The sequence below is a fragment of the Arvicanthis niloticus genome, chromosome 6 (assembly GCF_011762505.2).
Source record: "Arvicanthis niloticus isolate mArvNil1 chromosome 6, mArvNil1.pat.X, whole genome shotgun sequence".
NCBI lineage: Eukaryota > Metazoa > Chordata > Mammalia > Rodentia > Muridae > Arvicanthis > Arvicanthis niloticus.
In genome coordinates, this window is record NC_047663.1 from 17,307,308 (window position 1) to 17,326,993 (window position 19,686).

The window sequence follows — 19,686 nt, forward strand, 5'->3', positions numbered from 1 at the left end:
TTGGTAGTAAATAAAATACCATCCGTTTTCAAGTAGTTCAGTACTTCATTCATGTCTATTTCATCAATGTTGTAGTTCAAGTTTTCCATGATGGTTTCTAGTTTACTTGTAAAGCCTTTTCCTCCTTGAGAAAGGAAGAGATGAAATAAGATGAAAATGTAAAATTAAACTTCATCGTTTAAAATTCTACCTAGTTCCAGGGACTGGGTCATAAAGGAGGAAAGAAAGCAAGGCTGTGAATGTTTAAAGAAAGAATAAAAAGCAAGTGTCAGGGACTAGGTGGAGGGTAAGAAAGAATCATCCCATATACATGTCACGAGACATGCTGCCAACATTTGTAGTAGATTCCTGGAGTAACAGGAGTGACTAAGGCTTGTTAGTTGTTCTTTATTTAGTTGTTCTTGTTAGTTGTTCTGACATAGTAGAGATGTCAGACACAACCATAATTGTGACTGCCAGGTTTGAAACCTGTCAGATTATCTCCATAAATTTAAAACAAAAGACATAGAGAAGGATAAAAAGACTGATGAATGTTAGAATGTGACACTACGGGTAAGAAACGTTTCCACATTCAAGTTGTCAGACCAAGACAAGAAGATCAGTGTAACTTAGGTGGGAAATGGCTGTAACAGAACTATCCCTGTAGTATTAGTGTGAGACAGAGGAGTGGTGTGGAATAACCCTCAACAGAAACAAGTTCCTGTTACCATTAAGTAAGAAGTAGACTTTCCAGAAAGAAAGAAACTTGAAGACTTGTTTCACTTGACACTGTATTTGTTACTCACTGTGAAAAGTTTTTAAACTATCCAACAATCGGTTCCGATACACTTTATTATCAGCTGTAACAGAAGACATAATCAGTGTCACAGACCAAGCACTGGCACCCATAACATGACTGTGGACCACCACCATGAAGGCAGTAACCATGCAGATGTGGTATATCTAGTCTGTTATCCACACAGCTTTCTTCAACTAGGCTTTATCAATAACGTGAAGGATTGGACGTTCTAAATGTCCCACTTTGCTAGGCTAATACTGATCTAACTAACATGTTCCTGTTTGTCTTGCCTTCTCCCCTGTCCTTACTTTCTTTGTGCTTTAGGGTTGTCAGACATTACAGAAGTAATGTCTCAACTCAAAAACTTGTAATCATATCTTGATTCATGAATTAATTTCTTTCTTAAGAAGTTCTCAGATTTAGTCCCAATAGAGTAAGCCCCTATGTCAGATAGTCTCCATGGATGCAAAGACTTGTGACTTTAATCTTATCACTTAAGATGTCCTCAATATGTTGTATGCAGACCGATGTGTAATGTGTACTCAGTGACTCCCAGCTAGCTCCACAGTGCACATGCCCAAGCCTGCCCCGCCCCCAGAAGCTGAGGTTGAACCGGAAATGCTCACAGGTAATCGGCAGAGTCTTCATCAGCTCCCAGCGTTCTTTAGGTGTGAGATCTACCCCTATGTCTTTCAACACATGATCTATTTCATCAATATTCACTTTGTTTCCTTTGAAATAAACAGAAATGAGAGCAAAATGGTTATAAACTATGTCGTCTACATTTACCTGAAGGGTTGGATGATCAAAAGCCTAAGTCAAGAGTCTAAGAGGATATATATAAAAAAAAAAGACATAAACTGCTCAATTCCGGACAGAAAAATATTTTGTAAGTTCTAATGAAATGCCTAAGTGATGTCATCTTGTTCTAACTCCATTTTGTGCTTGCTTCGGCAGTTCTCAGTCCTCCACCCACCTCTCCAATGCCTATGTCTGCTTTGGAAACACATTTGAGATTTCTAAGGCCTTGACCATGGTCCAGATGTATTAACCAAAATAATTTTAAAAACTAAAATAACTAGAAAAAATATAAGTGAAAAATAATTTATGTGTTTTGTCTAACATAATTACCATGCTCTGCCCAGGAATGAATATTTCAAGGTTACTCTGACTTCATTTAACTTTGATATAAACTATGGTCTTTGTGGGGTTTGCCTTTAGAACTCTGCATCCCTGACTTGGCTACCAAGAGACTTTTCAGAGGCACAAGCCCATTTTTGGTCTGGCCAGCCAAAAAATAGAAACACAAGAACAAAACTTGTAATTGGCTTTATTAATGTGGTTGTTGGTAAAAATCTCCAGTAAATCATTGCATTCATTTCACTATGAGCAACAGCATAAATCAATATTCTGACATGGAGGTCATAGATCAATATGGCTATGGTATAAATGACTATATATGTATTTTTTTACAGATTAAATAATGCCAATTTAAATGTTTTACTTACTCTTTGGTAATTAGATATGTGAATACAATGCATTCAGAATATATCCTACCTCAATTTCCAACTCAGATCCTCCACATACCCTGTCCAAATTCACGTTGTTTTCTTCTGTTTGTCGTTGTTGTTTGTTTTAATACCCTCGTGTTGAGTTACTGCTACCCATACACACATGTATGGAGAGCACCATCTACTGGAGCATGAGCAAGGACCACACCACTCAAGGGAATTGACTTTCCCTAGCAACAATTTGCTAACAACTGCCAATAGCTCTTCAGCTAGGGGGGTGGGGCCTTATGAGCCCCTCCCCTCTGCAAGCTACATGTTTTCTATTTTTACACTATATGATATGATGAGGTGATCTATTCTTAAAATGATTAGATTTTTGGGATAAAATAGAAAAAATTTATTCCTTAAAATAAGACAGTGCATTGTTTTCCCAGTGATCATCATAGTTACCTGGGTTTATTTTAGCTGTGTGAACAGTGCAACTAATTTAAGTTGTTGAGAAAGAAATCCAGTATACTACAACAATAGAAAAATGTAACAGCTTTGCCAAAAACTAATTTGGACTATTGGATAAAATATTTTTACTTTCTATTGCAACTCATTTATTCATTTATTATGTTGTGGGCATCCTCATGGAAGTCAGAAGATAATTTGCAGGAGTAAGTTCTCTCCAATAGCTGGGTCTCTGGGACCAAACTTATGCCATCAAGCTTGATACCAAGTGTCTCTACCTATTGAGCCACCTCACAGGGATGTATAAAATATATTATTGATATATCAGCAAGACTAACAAACTAACATACTAAATGAAGCCCCCATAATGGGGTTTGGATATTGAAAATTGTGAAGTGTAAACTTCATCAGAATATTTCGACTAAAAGTCGTTTCTGCCTTGTGGCCTTTCACTGACCTGTGAGCGACTCCATATTCTCCATTATCTGGCTCATCTTGACCAAGCCATCTGCAAAGACAAAATGCACATAAGACCCAGGCATGGTGACTCACACTCAGAAACACAAGACCTTACAGTGTGAGGTAAAACATTGAAATTCAAAAGTTCACCCTGATTTGTTCTGCTAATACAATAATCTTTCCAAGATGAACATGGAATTGAAAACTGAAGGTCTGGATGTGATAAACAAATAGAGTGCAGGAGGAAAAATTGCAGGATGTATCATGTCTATGCACACCAACGCTAGGAAATTTAAGACACCTTGTTTAATCTTTCACTTGGCCCGTTCCACTTTAGAATCCAAGAACAGTCTGTTTGATCATTTTAGTATGACAGATTTAAAAAAGTTGTATTGTGTGCCAGGAGGTTGTAGTGCACACCTTTAATCCCAGCACTTGGGAGGCAGAGGCAGAGGCAGGTGGATCTCTGAGTTTGAGGCCAGCCTGGTCTACAGAGCAAGTTCCAGACCAACCAGGGCTACACAGAGAAACCCTGTCTCAGGAATAACAAACCCTGCAATATGGTGGCCAACCATCTGTCTGCATAGAACAGGAGCCATGCACACAAGGTTGTTTGCTCCAGATTAGCTTGGGCTTGTATGTGCTAGCAACTCACCTCACTTCCTATCATGTCTAAATGAAAAAGACTTTGATTTAAAATTAAAGTAAGGTTATTCCTAGAGTCAGACTCAGTCTAGGGTTTGGTACCATGGGAAAGCAATAAATTTTACCTCAATCGATATAACAGTGTTAAATAGATTTAGTCTAAATATATGAAAAAAAAAATAAACCCACCAAAAAAACCCTGGGCTTGCTAACCATCAAGGAAATGTAAATCCAATTACAATGAGATGTCACCTAACTGGAGTCAGGATGGCTGTTATTAAAGGGACAAAACCCATCAATGTTGTTGAGAGTATGAGAATGAACAACTCTTACACACTGTTGGTGAGAGTAGCATTAGTACAGCCATTATGGAAAGCAATGTGGAAGACCCTCGAAAACAAACTGCTAGACCAACAATCCCACAGCTCAGTAGAGTCAAAGGAAGGGACTGAGGACTGACGAGAGGTCTGGGCTAATTAACAAATGTGTCACCTCACACAGGTGATGTTCAGCTCAGTGCTGCTCAGAGTAGATGAGAGACAGCAGTGGAGAGTACCCTGATGAACTGGAGGACTTTATATGAAGTCAGTCAGAGACAGACACTGTTCTCTCATTGTAGACTGTGAAAGCATTGACCTCCAGAAGCTGGAAGTGGGATACAAGTGAGAAGATGCACAATCGTGGTTCAAGTCAATGTCAAGACGCCAACTGCACAGCAAGTGACACAGTTAAATCTGTTTTGTTTTTGTGTTTTGAGACAGGGTTTTTCTGTGTAGGCTTGGCTGTGGCTGGCCTCAAACTCACAGAGATCCTCCTGCCTCTGCCTGCTGAGTGCTAGGGTTAAAGCCTTGCATCACCATGCCCAGATTTTTTTTTTTAGTTCCTTAAAAGTGTAAATAAGCATACTGTTTGCTATCATCAGGAAAATGATAATTAACTGTGTGAGGTGATGCATTTGTTAATTAGCTAGGTTTAATTATTTAATAAGTAAACTTTAAAACAGCATGCTACATAGGATACATACACATCACTATCAACTAAAAAAAATCTAGGATGATTAGCCATGTTTTCTTTTCTGAGCCTCCTGGTGATTTGATGGATTTAATTTTTTCCCCCTGAAGGCCAGAAGAGGGAGTAAGATCCCTGGAGCTGGAGTATTTGTCGGCAATCATGAGCCATCCAGCATGGGTGTTGGGAACCAAACATATGTCCTCCAGAACAGTGGTGGGCTCTCCTAAGCCTCAATTTTTAGCTCCCGCTCCTTTCTTTTCCCGTTGAAAAGATCCTTTGTTTCTTTTCTCTTGCATAGGTCATTAAATACTCTCAGTGGCATTAGGGTTTATAACTAGAACCCTTTGCTTGACAGATGAGTAATTTCTGACAGAAGCATCACAATCAGGGATAACAGGTTTTCCCACGAGCATATCTGGAAGTTTGTCAGCGGAGCTGAGAGGCTCTCTGAAGACACAATGACACTCTCACCTTCAGCTACCAGACGGTTTGTCAGGTCTTCGACTTCTTCATACTCCAGATCAAAGCCCATGTCTTCTAGAATGTCACCCAGTTTGGAGATATGACATTTTGCCCCTTAGGAAAGAAGGAGCCAGAGGCTAAGTTATAGATGGAAGCAATCCACTGCATAATGACAGACAGATAGCTCTCAGGGCTGCAGACACACTGTGGAAGCTGGACATGCAGTGGATTTTGCCAATGCTGCTCCAGAGGGGCCTTTCTTTAGTGTGTGAGAAGTATATTTTGAAGTTAATGATATATAGGATGAGTTACTTATATATTGATTATATGTACTGATTCTATATACTATAGACTGTTTTTTAAGATGAACTGATAAGTTATATCAGACAACTAGCACTCTTGATCAGCAAACAGAACTTGAAACATTTTTATTGTCAGATAATTATAGACTATATTAGTTATAGTTGCATCTAAAAGATCTTTAAACTTAGAGAAAATAAAACAAATCACCTAATTATTGTGTAATGACATGATTTTTTTTAAGTTAAGGTAAAGACTACAGATTATAGTTTGAATTGCCTTATTGAGATTATCACTTACCAGAATGCCACTTTATATGATCAAGTAATACGTTTTTAAGTATTTTCCCATCATCTGTAAAATAAGACACACTTATAATTAGAGAAAAATGATGTATATAGTAACAGAGGTAATAAAGGTATAATTGTAAGTTCAGATTATAAAGATTTACCTTTTAAATGTATGCTTCTACAGTTTTTATGTCTACACACACTTCTTTACAATATGTGCAAAACAAGACACATATGTTTTCTAATGACTTTTGTCTTTCTGGGGCCTGAACCTAGGGCTTATACTAATCTAAGCTCCAAGTTCATTTTGTCCTTCTCTTTCTCTTCCTTCTCCTTCTTCTTTAAGTGGTGCTAAGGACTAAACTCAAGGATTTGTACGTCTGAGCAAGTGCCCTGCCACTGAGACTTTCCTGAGCCCTGGACAAAATTCTGAATGTGAAGCTAATGGATGTCTTTCCTGATGCTCAACTTCCCTTTCTTTCTCCTTGTTACTCTTAGTTCATCCTTTTTTCTCTTTGTTCTACTTAAGCTTTATTTATCTTAAGGTAATGGCACTATTTTAAAAATGCTTGTTTATTTGTGTATGTGTGCGTGTGCACTCACATGTGTCTGTATGTGCATGTGTCTGTGTGTGCACATGTGTACATGTATGTATGTGTGAGTCTATATGTGCATGTGTTCATGTGTGTGCATGTGTGTGTGCATGTGTGCATGGGTGGGTGGTGGTCACAGTGTGTGTGTAGGTTGGAGTAGAACCTTGGATGTCAACCATCTATCTTGCTTACGACAGGGTCTGTCTTGTTTGCTGTTGCACTGTTATACCAGGCTAGTTGGTCTGGAAACTCTTGGGAAATCTCCAATCTCCACCTCCCATCTCATTGTAGAAGGACCAAGATTACAGACCCAAGCACTGCAACTTTTACCTCTGTTCCAGAGGTGTGAACTGAGATCATCAGTCTTGGACAGCAAGTGCTTTTACCCACTGAGTTACCCCCCAAAGCCAGGAGCACACTTTTAATGCCAAGATTCAGTTTAAAGATGCCAGCAGGGATAAAAAAATTCAAATGCCAAAGACACTTGTTTTCCCAATGACAGCTTGATATCTTTGTTTTCCAGGTGTTGTGGGGCAGGAGAGGTGTTAGTTTCTATGGTGTTCTCAAATTGAAATTTATACAACATGAAGATCCATTCCGTGGGGTTCACACGGTACCTACCAGCAACAGGCAACCTCTTCAGCAGGTCACTGACTTCCTTATTTGTAAGCTCGATGCCCATGCCATTGAGCACTCTTTGTGTGACTTTAGCATCAATCTTTCCTCCTTTGGAGAAAAAAAAATAGACATTGTAAAAGTGAAAATTGCTTGCTGACTTTGTTTGACAAAACTAAGTTTGTACAGAACACCTGAAAATGTGTTCAAATTTGTAGAAACTATGCGTTTGTAATGGTGTAAATGACCGCAGAAGTCACGTTGTCACAGGTATGTCTTAACATTTTCTGAGTTAGAGCAGTTGTGAAGTATTTTGAATGAATGATGATTGGTGTTGACTGTGCTATCTTGGTGAAAGGCAGCATAAAATAAAAGAGAGGTTTCAGAATAAGTGTAGGACTCATTATACATATATATCATCATAAAAGTTTGCCAAAAATGAAATAAATGCATATAATTTTCATGCCAGTTAAAAGTTTTGAAGCCAATGACAAGATAAGAAAACTTTAAGTGTGTTCATGTAATATATATATATATATATATATATATATATATATATATGCATTATTATGTATACATAAACATATGTATGTATTGTGACAGGATCCTTCTATTTAGCTTTGGCTAGTCTAGAACACCCTACTGGAGAACAGGTTGGCCTTGAACTCCTATATTTCTCTTGAATGCTGGGATAACTGGGGCAAATTATTTTACTATACAGCCCTGGCTGGCCTGGTGCTCATTAAGTATCCAGATTGGCCTTGCAGCAAGTCTTCTGCCTCAGCCTCCTGAATGCTGAAATTACAAACATGTACTACATGCCAGCTAAGAAAATTCAATTTCAAAAATATATGGAAATGTGAAGCTTTTGTGTAATATCTTTTACAAAATGTTTTGCTCACCAGTGAATTTTCTTACTTCTTTCAGCACTGTCTGCAGATGAGTCATTCCAGAAGCTGTAAAAGGCCACAATTTACATTATGCATAACTATGCACTGATGCAGAGATTAGTGGGACTTTTAAATGGGAGTTTTTCTTATGATTTTTAAAAATCACAGCATACTGGCATACACAGTTGAACATGAAATGAGGAAAATTACTCTTGAAATATGTTACCTATTAATATCATCATCTGTTCTCTCTTTTTGTTTTTCGAGATTTCCACCTTAGGCTGGCAAGACTATTACCTTATTCAGTAGACAAAGGCACTTAGAGTCAAGCCTGATGACTCGCGTTCAATTCTTGGGACACTCATGGTGGAGGACAGAACAGATTCTAAAAAGTTGTCCTTGGATCTACACACTCATCATAGCACACATTGCCCAACACACACACACACACACACACACACACTGCTAAAAGAAAAAGCAAAAGAGATCTTACTCTGTGTATATTGTGCCTCTTTCTCTTTCTCTTGAGGCTTGGTCTCTTTAGTTTATACTATCTTCTATGGGGTCTTCAAATCAGTGCAAAGCGTTAGAAGTGAACATGTAACATATTTAGATTTTATTTTCCAAAAATACCTTGTGTATAGTGTTTTGCCTATATGTATGCCTGTGCATTATGTGTATACAAGACACACAAAGCCCATAAGAGAGCATCAGATCCTTTGCAACTGGAGTTGCAGATGGTTGTGAGGAACCAAGTGAGTGCTGAGAATCAAACCCTGGTCCTCTGCAAGAGCAGCACCTGCTCTTAACCACTGAGCCATCACCCCAGCCCAAAGGTATAGGATATTTCAGGACAAGGGGAAAAAACTAGAAACTAAGTTCATTATTGGTATTTCTTACAATAAAGAACATGGCATTAGTATGCGATCCCTGTAGCAGAAAATTTTCCCAGAAGTTGGGAAGAGTTAAGGTAGGAGGAGTAAGGAGAGGTAGGAGGATGACGAGCCATGTACGTATGGAGAGCAGCCCTGGTAACAACTTATATTTAGGTTAGCTAATTGCAAAACACCTCTAATTGTATGGGCATATTGTTATTAAGCATTACCAAACGTATAAAGCCTTTGATTAATCTTTAAGCATTAGAGTCTCATTTCCTACCAGGCCCACATGGATGGCAGGATGGTCTGGGCACAGCCCAGCCTTGCGGAGACAGCGTGGAAGATTGGCAGAGCCATCTCCCACACTGGCATCTCGTGGGTGTCAGGGCCAGTGTCTCTGACTGCCTAAAGGGACGGCCCGAGCCACTGCCTCTCCTGGCCACAGGCTTAGGCTAGTTGGAAACATGACGGCTGATTAAGAAAAGACAGATTCCATGCTGCCATTTAAAATATTACCTCAACAGATCCCCTTCTTCCTTAGGGGGTTATTTCTATTATAAATACCTCATACAGTCAATATGGCAGATTGACATTTTGAGAACTCTTACTGCTTACAGAATGTATATATGTTAGACTTCCATGGATCATAGGAAGAAAACATGGACAAGAGTGAAGAGAAATCAAGGCCAACCAAGATACAGTTTGTCTCTCTTTAATCAGTGTGATAGAAGAAAATAAAACCCTATAAGATTATAGGACTGTAAAATAATTCTGATGGTTTTCTATATCTGATAAAGGATTTCAATTGTCAGATTACAAAAAAGCCCAATGAATCCTAAGGTGGAAAAGTGAAAAAAAAAATCCAGATATTCCAATTGTCTACATCATAGTGAAGCTTCAGAACTATGTCCTAAAAGCAACAATAGCAAAACAATTATTCTTCAAGAATCAGTGAGGTTTATAACTGACTTCCTATCATATCTAGCAACATAAGAAAGCTTGATGGTAGGATGATAGTTTAAGCATGCTGAAACAAAGTGACTAACTAGAATTCTATGCTCAGAGAACATATCTATTGGGATCTCTCTCTCTCTCTCTCTCTCTCTCTCTCTCTCTCTCTCTCTGTCCCTCCCTCCCTCCCTCCCTCCCTCCCTCCCTCCCTCCCTCCCTCCCTCCCTCCCCGCCCCCCCATGTATATGTGTGTGTTTTACTCAGACAGGCTCTCAATATATAGCTCAGAGTAGTCTTAAACTTGCAATCCTGCCTCCAGCCTCTCGAGTGGTAGGATTACGAGCATATATGCATGTACCACATGCAAAAATACTCAATAAAATTCTTGCAAACCAAATCCAAGAACACATCAAAACAATCATCCATCACGATCAAGTATGCTTTAACCCAGGAATGCAGGGATGGTTCAATATTCAGAAATTCATCAACGTAATCCACTATATAAACAAACTCAAAGGGGAAAAAAAAAACCACATGATCATCTCCCTAGATGCTGAGAAAGCATTTGACAAAATTCAACATCCCTTCATGTTAAAAGTCTTGGAAAGATTAGGAATTCAAGGCTCATACCTAAACATAGTAAAAGCAATATACAGCAAGCCAGTAGCCAACATCAAACTAAATGAAGAGAAACTTGAAGCAGTCCCACTAAAATAATGGACTAGGCAAGGCTGCCCACCCTCACCTTACCTATTCAATATAGTACTGGCAGTCCTAGCCAGAGAAATTAGACAACAAAAGGAAGTCAAAGAGATACAAATAGGAAAGGAAGAAGTCAAAATATCACTATTTGCAGATGATATGATAGTATACTTAAGTGGCCCCAATACTTCCATCAGAGAATTCCTAAACCTGATAAACAACTTCAGCAAAGTGGCAGGATATAAAATCAACTCAACTAAATCAGTAGCCTTCCTCTACTCGAAGGATAAATAGGCTGAGAAAGAAATTAGGAAAATGACACCCTTCACAATAGTCACAAATAATATAAAAGTACCTTGGTGTGAATCTAACCACTCAAGTGAAAGATCTGTATGACAAGAACTTCAAGTCTCTGAAGAACGAAATTGAAGATTTCTCATGGATTGGCAGGATTAATAGTAAATTAATAGGATTAATAGTAAAACAGCCATCTTGATGAAAGTAATCTACAGATTCAATGCATTCCCCATCAAAATTCCAACTCAATTCTTCATAGAGATAGAAAGAGCAATTTGCAAATTCATTTGGAATAACAACAACAACAACAACAACAACAACAAAAATTCGGATAGTGAGAACTATTCTCAACAATAAAAGAACTTCTGGTGGAATCACCATCCCTGACTTCAAGCTGTACTACAGAGAAATAGTGATAAAAACTGCATGGTATTGACACAGAGACAGGCAGGAAGATTAATGGAATTTAATTAAAGACCCAGAATGAACTCACACACTTATGGTCACTTGATCTTTGACAAAGGAGCTAAAACTGTCAGTAGAAAAAGGACAGCGTTTTCAACAAACATGCTGGTTCAACTGGAGGCTAGCATATAGAAGAATGCAAATCGATCTATTCTTATCTCCTTGTACAAAACACAAGTTCAAGTGGATAAAGGACCTTCATATAAAAATAGATACACTGAAACTAATAGAAGAAAAGGTGGGAAAAAACCTCGAATACTTGGGCACAGGGGAAAAGTTCCTGAACAGAACACCAAAGGCTTATGCTCTAAGATCAAGAATTGACAAATGGGACCTCATAAAACTGCAAAGCTTCTGTAAGGCAAAGGGCACTGTCAATAAGACAAAACGGTAACCAACAGATTCAGAAAAGATCTTTACCAATTCTACATCTGATAGAGGGCTAATATCCAATATATACAAAGAACTCCAGACAACCAAATAACCCTATTAAAAATGGGGTACAGAGCTAAACAAAGAATTGTCAACTGAGGAAACTTGAATGGCTGAGAAGCACCTAAAGAAATGTTTAACATTCTTAGTCATCAGGGAAATGCAAATCAAAACAACACTGAGATTCCACCTCACACCAGTCAGAATTGTTAAAATCAAAAACTCAGGTGATAGCAGATTCTGGCAAGGATGTGGAGAAAGAGAAACACTCCTCCATTGCTGGTGGGACTGCAAGCTGGTACAACCACTCTGGAAATCAGTCTGGCGGTTCCTCAGAAAATTGGACATAGTATTACCTGAGGACCCAGCTATACCACTCCTGGGCATATACCCAAAAGATGCTTCAACTTATAACAAGGACATATGCTCCACTATGTTCATAGTAGCCTTATTTATAATAGCCAGAAGCTGGAAAGAACCCAGATATCCTTCAACAGAGGAATGGATACAGAAAATGTGGTACATTTACACAATAGAGTATTACTTAGCTATTAAAAACAATGAATTCATGAAATTCTTAGGCAAATCGATGGAACTAGAAAATATCATCCTGAGTGAGGTAACCCAATCACAAAAGAACACACATGGTATACACTCACTGATAATTGGATATTAGCCCAAGAGGTCGAAATACCCAAGATACTCACAGATTACATGAAGCTATTGAAAAAGGAAGACCAAAGTGTGGGTGCTTTGGTCCTTCTTAGAAGGAGTAACAAAATACTCATAGGAGCAAATATGGAGACAAAATGTGGAACAGAAACTGAAGGAGGGGTTGTCTGGAGACTCTTCCACCTGGGTGTCCATCCCATGTGCAGTCACCAAGGTTTGGCACTGGTGTGGGTGCCAGAAGTACAAGCTGACAGGAACCTGATATAGCTTGGAGGTCTGCTAGAACCTGACATATACTGTGGTGGATGTTCACAGCTAACCATTGAATTGATCATGGGGTTCCCAATGGAGGAGTTAGAGAGAAGGCTGAAGGAGCTGAAAGGGTTTGCTGCCCCATGGGGAGAGCAACTTTACCAACCATCCAGAGCTCCCAGGTTCTAAACCACCAGCCTGGGAGCACATAGGGAGGGACCCATGGCTCCAGCTGTATATGTAGGGGAGGATAGCCTTGTAGGGCATAGGTGGGAGAGGAGATCCTTGGCCCCTTGTAGGCTGGATGTCCCAGTGTGGGTGAATTCGAGGGTGGGGAGGTGGGAGTGGGGGGGTGGGTGGGGGAACATCCTCATGGAAGCAGGAGGAGGGGGGATGGGATAGAGGGTTTCTGGGGGGGAGGAGATGGGGAAAGGGGATAACATCTGAAATGTAAATAAAATATCCAATAAAAAGAAAGAAACCTCAAAGTCAACCCCCAGTGACACACCTCTTCCAAGGCCATGCCTACGCCATGAAGGCCACACCCACTCCAACAAGGCCCCACCTCCCAATCTTTTGCAGATAGTTCCACTAACTGAGAACAAAACATTTATATATAAGATCCTTGGGTGCCATTCTCATTCAAACCTCCAAAGCATATATATGTGTGTAGGCACACACATGTCATGATACCCATACAGTTGTCAGACGACAACTCCTGGGAGTCAGCTCTCTCTTGTCTGTTTCTTTTAAAAAGAAGAAAACACATTGCAGTTTAAATTTGCTAGTCTATCAAAGAGTTGAGGCTAAGAAGGACTTCTGTGGGCAGTGTCACACTAAAGAAAGACCAGACAAGGAAGTACATGTATTACAAGATAGAGAAGTGTACAGTTTGATGACATAGCGTTTAGAAACTGAAATATGTAATTAATATGAAATTAGCAACCCTTTCTGTGTCATAAGCTGTTTTTCTTCACTTTAGTCACTTAAGTAAAGATGTGTCACCTATAGCCCACTCTAGCACATATATACATCAAATTAATGAAAATATACCAAACCAAATGGAAGGTCTGATTACATCCACGTGCTTACCATCAGCTGAAAGGTTTTTTGACAGTTCTTTTACTTTCTCATCTGACAGCTTGATCTTCAAGTTTTCCAGAACATTTTCTATGTTATTGACATTAACTGTCCCACCTAAAGAAAGAATCAGGAACACCAAACAAACTCAGTATCTTCCCCGAGTAAGAAAACTTTTACCGATTCCCTCATATCGTGGCTGTTGGCAAGAATATCAACAACCCAAATGTTCAAGTGCACAGACATGGCCAAACTGGAAAGAAAACTGAAAATGCCCTTACTTTATCCAGAGGAAAATCTCAAGGAACCCACTCTCCCATCAGTTACACCGATAGGGCCTAAAAGCTGATTTTAGTTTGTTGAGTTAATGAAATCTGCCCACCCTCAAAATATCCAGTCCTTTATTTCACATTTTTCTATGTGGAACCAGATTTGAATTCAATTTTTTGGTCAAAAGCTAATTTCTCCAGGAAAATGACAGACGGTTTGTAAACTGTGGGTGTGACTGACAGCAGGAGAGTAAGGATGGGGTTAGTGTGGGAGAGGTGGCCGCTCTCAGAGGTCAACTGGAGGATGGCACAGGCGAGAGGCCAGGACGCTTGTCTTCTCACTGTGCTCCTTACCTTCAAAAGACTTCAGCTGGTCTATCAATCTGCTCTCATGTATATTTCCTTCGTCTGAAAAACAGGGGCACACGTACATCACAGAAAAGTGTCACCAGCACCTTAGAGAGACAGCACAAAGCCACCCTCTCAGTCAGGGGCTTCTATCTTTTGACTCATAGTTTGATGTTTTGCCTTTCCAAGAGTTCAAAAGCATGGACCAGAGAACATTTTTCAGAGCACATGTTTAACTGGATAGAAACATCTACTCATGTGTTGCAAACATCGTACAGGAATACGAACGCATCTTTCCTTTGCTTCTCTTTTCTTTGTTTCTCCCACTTCCCTCTTCCCGCCAGCCTCACTTCCTCCTTACATCTCCCAATTTGACTTTCACTACTAGGGTGAAATGGTACATTTCACCACAACAATAGCAACCATCACTGTAGGATATAGTAACTTTAACCAGAAGATAAAGTTTGCTTTTTTAACGTGTCTTAACCTAACTCAACTAACTTCCCTTGACACTCTCACAGTGTTTGAAAAGCTCACCATCAACTGGTAGAGTTTTAATCAGTTCTGCCTGTTCTTTGGGTGTCAGTGTTATCCCAGCATCTTCCACAAAAGCTTTCACATCTTTGATATTAATTTTTTCTCCTTCAAAAAAAAAAAAAAACAGAAATAGTAAGTATAGTCTGCAATATGAGGAGATATCTAAACAGCAAAAAGCAAGGAAGAAAATCGTTCATGTTTTTATATCACAACATGTAACTGTTAGGGGAAAAAAGGCACGGAGAGGCTTTATTCAAGGCAGAATAAACAGCAGTACAATCAGAACACGTGTCTTTCACTCTGGGGAGAAGAGCTATTTTATTACACTTAATTTGAAAAAAAAACAATTTGTTGTATATGCATATGCTGGTGTATTTGTGGGTGTATATGCATGTGCAGGTGTGTGTGGGCATGGAGGTCAGAGGTCACCTTCAGTTGGGGTCCTTCAGGGAGCCATACACCTTGATTTTTTGAGACTGTTTTTCACTGGCTTGGAGTTCATACAGTATGATAGGTTGGCTGACCAGATAGGGATCCACCTATCTCCACCCTTTCAGTACTGGGAATAAAAGGGTGTCCCTCCACAACTTGATTTTATGTAGGTACCAGGGCTTGAACTCAGGTCCTCATGTTTGTGTGCCAACAGCACTCTAGATAAGGAAGCAGTCTGTTGACAAGACTCCAGATTTTTGTCTATATGCCTACTGTGCTCGTGAATTTATGTGCTATTGAAAAGACATGAAATATCAAGATTTAGGGTTTAAAGTTTATATAACTTTTAACTTGCCTATCACTGAGTTCACATCTGCCAGTACTTTTTTCAAAGGGATACTTTGATTAGCTGTAATACAGAACACAAACAATTAAGACATAGAACACAATTAATGACACAGCACTTAGAAAAATAATAAATTAGGATCTGATAGGAGAGTATACATTTTACTAATCTATCTCTGTTTACCTTAAATTTATATTTCCTGTTTTGAATGCAGAATTCCTCATTAGATTCTTGGACTGTGGCCATTGTCTTGAACACAGGGTTTGGCTGTTATATGTGTCATGTCTTCATGGCACTCATGTACCATGTCTTTCAGTCCTTGAATCTTTAGCTGCCTTCTAAATATGGTAGTGATACCATTCAAAAAGAGGTGTTCTCTTTCTCTTCTCCTCCTCCTCTCCCCTTTCTCTGTGTCTCTCTCTGTCTCTGTGTCTCTCTGCCCCTCAAATTTAATGTAGATGTTGATCTAAATGCTTCCTCTCCTCCATCTATTCCTGATATGTTGTCCCCTATGTTATCCACTTCGGTATTTATCATGTCACTGATACTTTAGGACATATTAATGGTGTTCTACTAGTTCCCATTGTAGATCTTTCCCTCTGTCTTTGCAATTCATTTGCTTTTAACCACTGCTTCCGTTTTCTTTTTTTCCTAGAAGTCCATGGCCTGTCACAGTGCTCTCAGCACTCACTGGGACAGCATGATGACTACAGAGTTCAAAAAGACAAAAACAACATTCCTTTTTGCTTTTAGGCCAAATTCCTCTCCATAAAAAAAATACCTTAAATTCTCAGATCAATCTAATTGTAGATGTGGTGTGCGTGCGTGCGTGCGTGCGTGCGTGCATGCGTGCGTGCGTGCGTGCGTGCGTGCGTGTGTGTGTGTGTGTGTGTGTGTGTGTGTGTGTTGTCTGGATGGCTTGGAACTTACTAGGTAGCACAGGGTGGCCTTGGACTTCTAGAAATCCTCTTGTCACTGGCTCCCAAGTGCTGAGGTTATAAGCATGCAGGAATTCTTACCCTTAATCCCAAGATTCTGTGCCCCCAATCCCATAGGCCCCCTTGTGCTTACCGCCAGCAGTCTGCTTTTGGATCACACTCCTTATTTCCTTGTTGTTGAGGTTCAGATCCAAGTTCATGAGCAGTGTCTTCAGATTATTGATATCAACCTTTCCACCTTAAAAAAAAAAAAAAAAAAAAAAAAAAAAGGGGACAGGAACGTGAGTAAACCCCAATCCAGACATAAAGACTTCTCTTGCTAAATTGAAGTATACTTTCACCAGGCCTGGCTACTGTTAACAGTTAATTAGCCTGGGTGTGGAGGCATATGCCTTTACTCTCAGGATCTGGGAGGCAGAGGCAGGTGGATCTCTATGAAGCCAGCCTGGTCTTCAGAGAGAGTGCCAGGACTTCATAATGAGACTTGACATGTCTCACTATGGTATTGATTATATATTTTTTTAATTCCACAGAAAAATACAGTTACATATAATTATTATAAAGGATGATTACAGTAAGAAGACAGTTTTTAATTGGGAAGAGTTGTGGCATCATGTAAAGTACAGAAGTTGAAATCGTCATCCTGGCAAAAACAGTCATGTCATGAGGGGCATGAATGATGCCCTGCGGTTATGTCTGCCATCACACAGCAAGCACATAACTAGTAGTGAGTCTCAAACACATTTATCCCTTGGATGGATGAATGGGGATTCCATATGCCCATCACAAATCAGTGACTTCATCTCAACTGCAGGCATGATAATTGCTTCCAGCACTGGAAGAGAGTGGCTGTTAAGACAGGGAAGACCAGGACCCTGGTGTCATGTGTGCAAACTTCCAATGGGATTTTAGAGCACTTCTGACTATATAAAAGTTTTGATATTTTAATTATAAATGGTTTGAAAATATCAAGTGGTTATGACTGGATAACTGGACTCTGAGTTGCAATGTCTCCTAAACTGGCCTTTTTATTAAACGACAGTTCCCAGCTGAGCATTGTGGTGGCTCTAATCCAGCACAGTGGTGATCAAGCGTTCATGAGATCCATCCACAACACACAGGAATAAAGCTGTGCACTCAAGGCTGATTCCTTTGAAATTGATGCTGACCTAATTTACACACCAAATGCATACAAAGACATGACCAATACATAGAAAAGGTACCAGAGAAATCATAAACTAGGAGGAAAGGACAAAGACAGAGAATATTTATCACTTTCTCATGACATTTACCACTCACCTTTGTAAGATCTCAGATTTGACAGGACTTTATTTCGAAAAACTTTATTATTTTCTGTAAAAAAAAAAAACAAAAAACAAAAAAACTACAGTTCAGGACAGAGAATGTCTCAGAGAATACAGTCAGACTTTTCATTCTGTGTCTGACCTCACGAAGTAGGTCTGTCTCCACCTTCCAGTCATGATGAAGTTGATGTCTAATGGCCATGACGGTACAGAGTGAGCATCTGGTTAGAGGCTGAGCTCAGGTTTAAATGCTTGGGCTTGGCTTATAACTGGCTTTGTGGCCTTAGGCAGATCGATGCCTCCGTTCTTTCACTGTAACCTTGGGATGAGTGTTGTCACAGTGTATGATGAGGTCGGCTCCTGAGCACCATCAGGACTAAAATAACTCATCCAGTAATACATCCAAGACAAACACTGGCTTATGTAAGAGAGTCAAACCCACAATTCATTGTTCTTATCTGTATCCTTTTCCATCTTTTATTATTATTATTATTATTAGTAGTATTAGTATTAGTAGTAGTAGTACTTTGGTTTTTCGAGACAGGGTTTCTCTGTGTAGCCCTGGCTGTCCTGGAACTCACTCTGTAGACCAGGCTGGCCTCGAACTCAGAAATCCACCTGCCTCTGCCTCCCAAGTGCTGGGATTAAAGGCGTGCGCCACCACTGCCTGGCTAAATATTACTTTTTAAAAGTATTTATTTTTACTTTGTATGCCTATGACTGTTTACCTGCATCTATGTCTGTTCACATCATGCTTGCTAGTATACTTGAAGGCCAAAAAAAGGGCATCAGATTCCTTGGAATTGGAGAGACAGATGGCTGGGTGCTGAGAACCAAACCTGGCTCCTCCACAAGAGCAACAAGTGTTCTCAATACTGAGTCACCTCTCTGGCCCCTTAGTTTTAAAATGTATTTTAATTTATTATTTGAGAATGTATATATTGTATTCAATCATATTCATCCCCCACATTTCCCCCATGTCTTCTTCCTAACTTTGTTCTCTTAAAAACACCTGCATGCACACCTGCTTTATTAGTGCCCTGAAGGTCAGAAGACAGGGTAGACTCGGTCAGAAGACGGGGTAGACTCCTTTGGACTTAGAGTTATAGGAGCTGTGTCTGGTGTGGGTGCTGGGAATGGAACTCAAATCTTCTGAAAGAACAGCAAGTACTCTTAACTGCTGAGCCATCTCCTCAACCCACCCCCTTTTAAAATACCCCATCATATCTGATTAGTACTGTTCATATATGCATGCATGACATCAGGACCCGTACTGGAGCAACCCACCAGGGATGACATTCCCAAAGAAAACAGTCTCCTTTAGCATCCATCAACCATCTATAGCCTCTCACCTAGCGATGGAGGCTGTTGTGTCCCCTCCTCATCTATGCTGGAACATTGACTTATTCTCATGCAGGGAACCATAGCTGCTGCAGGCTCTGAGTGAGATGGTCCTGGCATGTTCAGATACTGTTTCACTACAGTCCTCCCTACTCTGTGGTTCATAGATCTCCACTCCTGCTTCCTTGATGTTCTCTGTCTTTATTCCTTCCATTCTTCCATTCTTTCTCCCTCCCTCCCTCCCTCCCTCCCTTCCTTCCTTCCTTCCTTCCTTCCTTCCTTCCTTCCTTCCTTGCTTTTTGCTAGGGTCTTGCTTATGAACTCTAGACTGGCCTTGACCTCTGGATTCTCCTCCTGCCTCCCATGTGCTGGAACATCTCCTCCCTTCGAGTCCTCCCTCCTTCTTTTCTACCACACATTCATCCTCTGTTTTCA

The 19,686-nt window shown here is 39.9% G+C and overlaps 1 protein-coding gene across 1 annotated transcript in view; it reads right to left on the reverse strand.

The window, feature by feature from the left end:
- Efcab3 (EF-hand calcium binding domain 3) overlaps window positions 1-19,686 on the reverse strand; it is a 428,239-nt gene that overhangs the window by 90,806 nt on the left and 317,747 nt on the right. Inside the window, 14 exon segments of the mRNA XM_076935627.1 lie at window positions 20-124; window positions 786-839; window positions 1,405-1,509; window positions 3,200-3,250; window positions 5,329-5,433; window positions 5,920-5,973; window positions 7,124-7,228; window positions 8,020-8,073; window positions 13,749-13,853; window positions 14,360-14,413; window positions 14,891-14,995; window positions 15,678-15,731; window positions 16,740-16,844; window positions 17,906-17,959. Coding sequence (XP_076791742.1) covers window positions 20-124; window positions 786-839; window positions 1,405-1,509; window positions 3,200-3,250; window positions 5,329-5,433; window positions 5,920-5,973; window positions 7,124-7,228; window positions 8,020-8,073; window positions 13,749-13,853; window positions 14,360-14,413; window positions 14,891-14,995; window positions 15,678-15,731; window positions 16,740-16,844; window positions 17,906-17,959 — 1,110 coding nt within the window.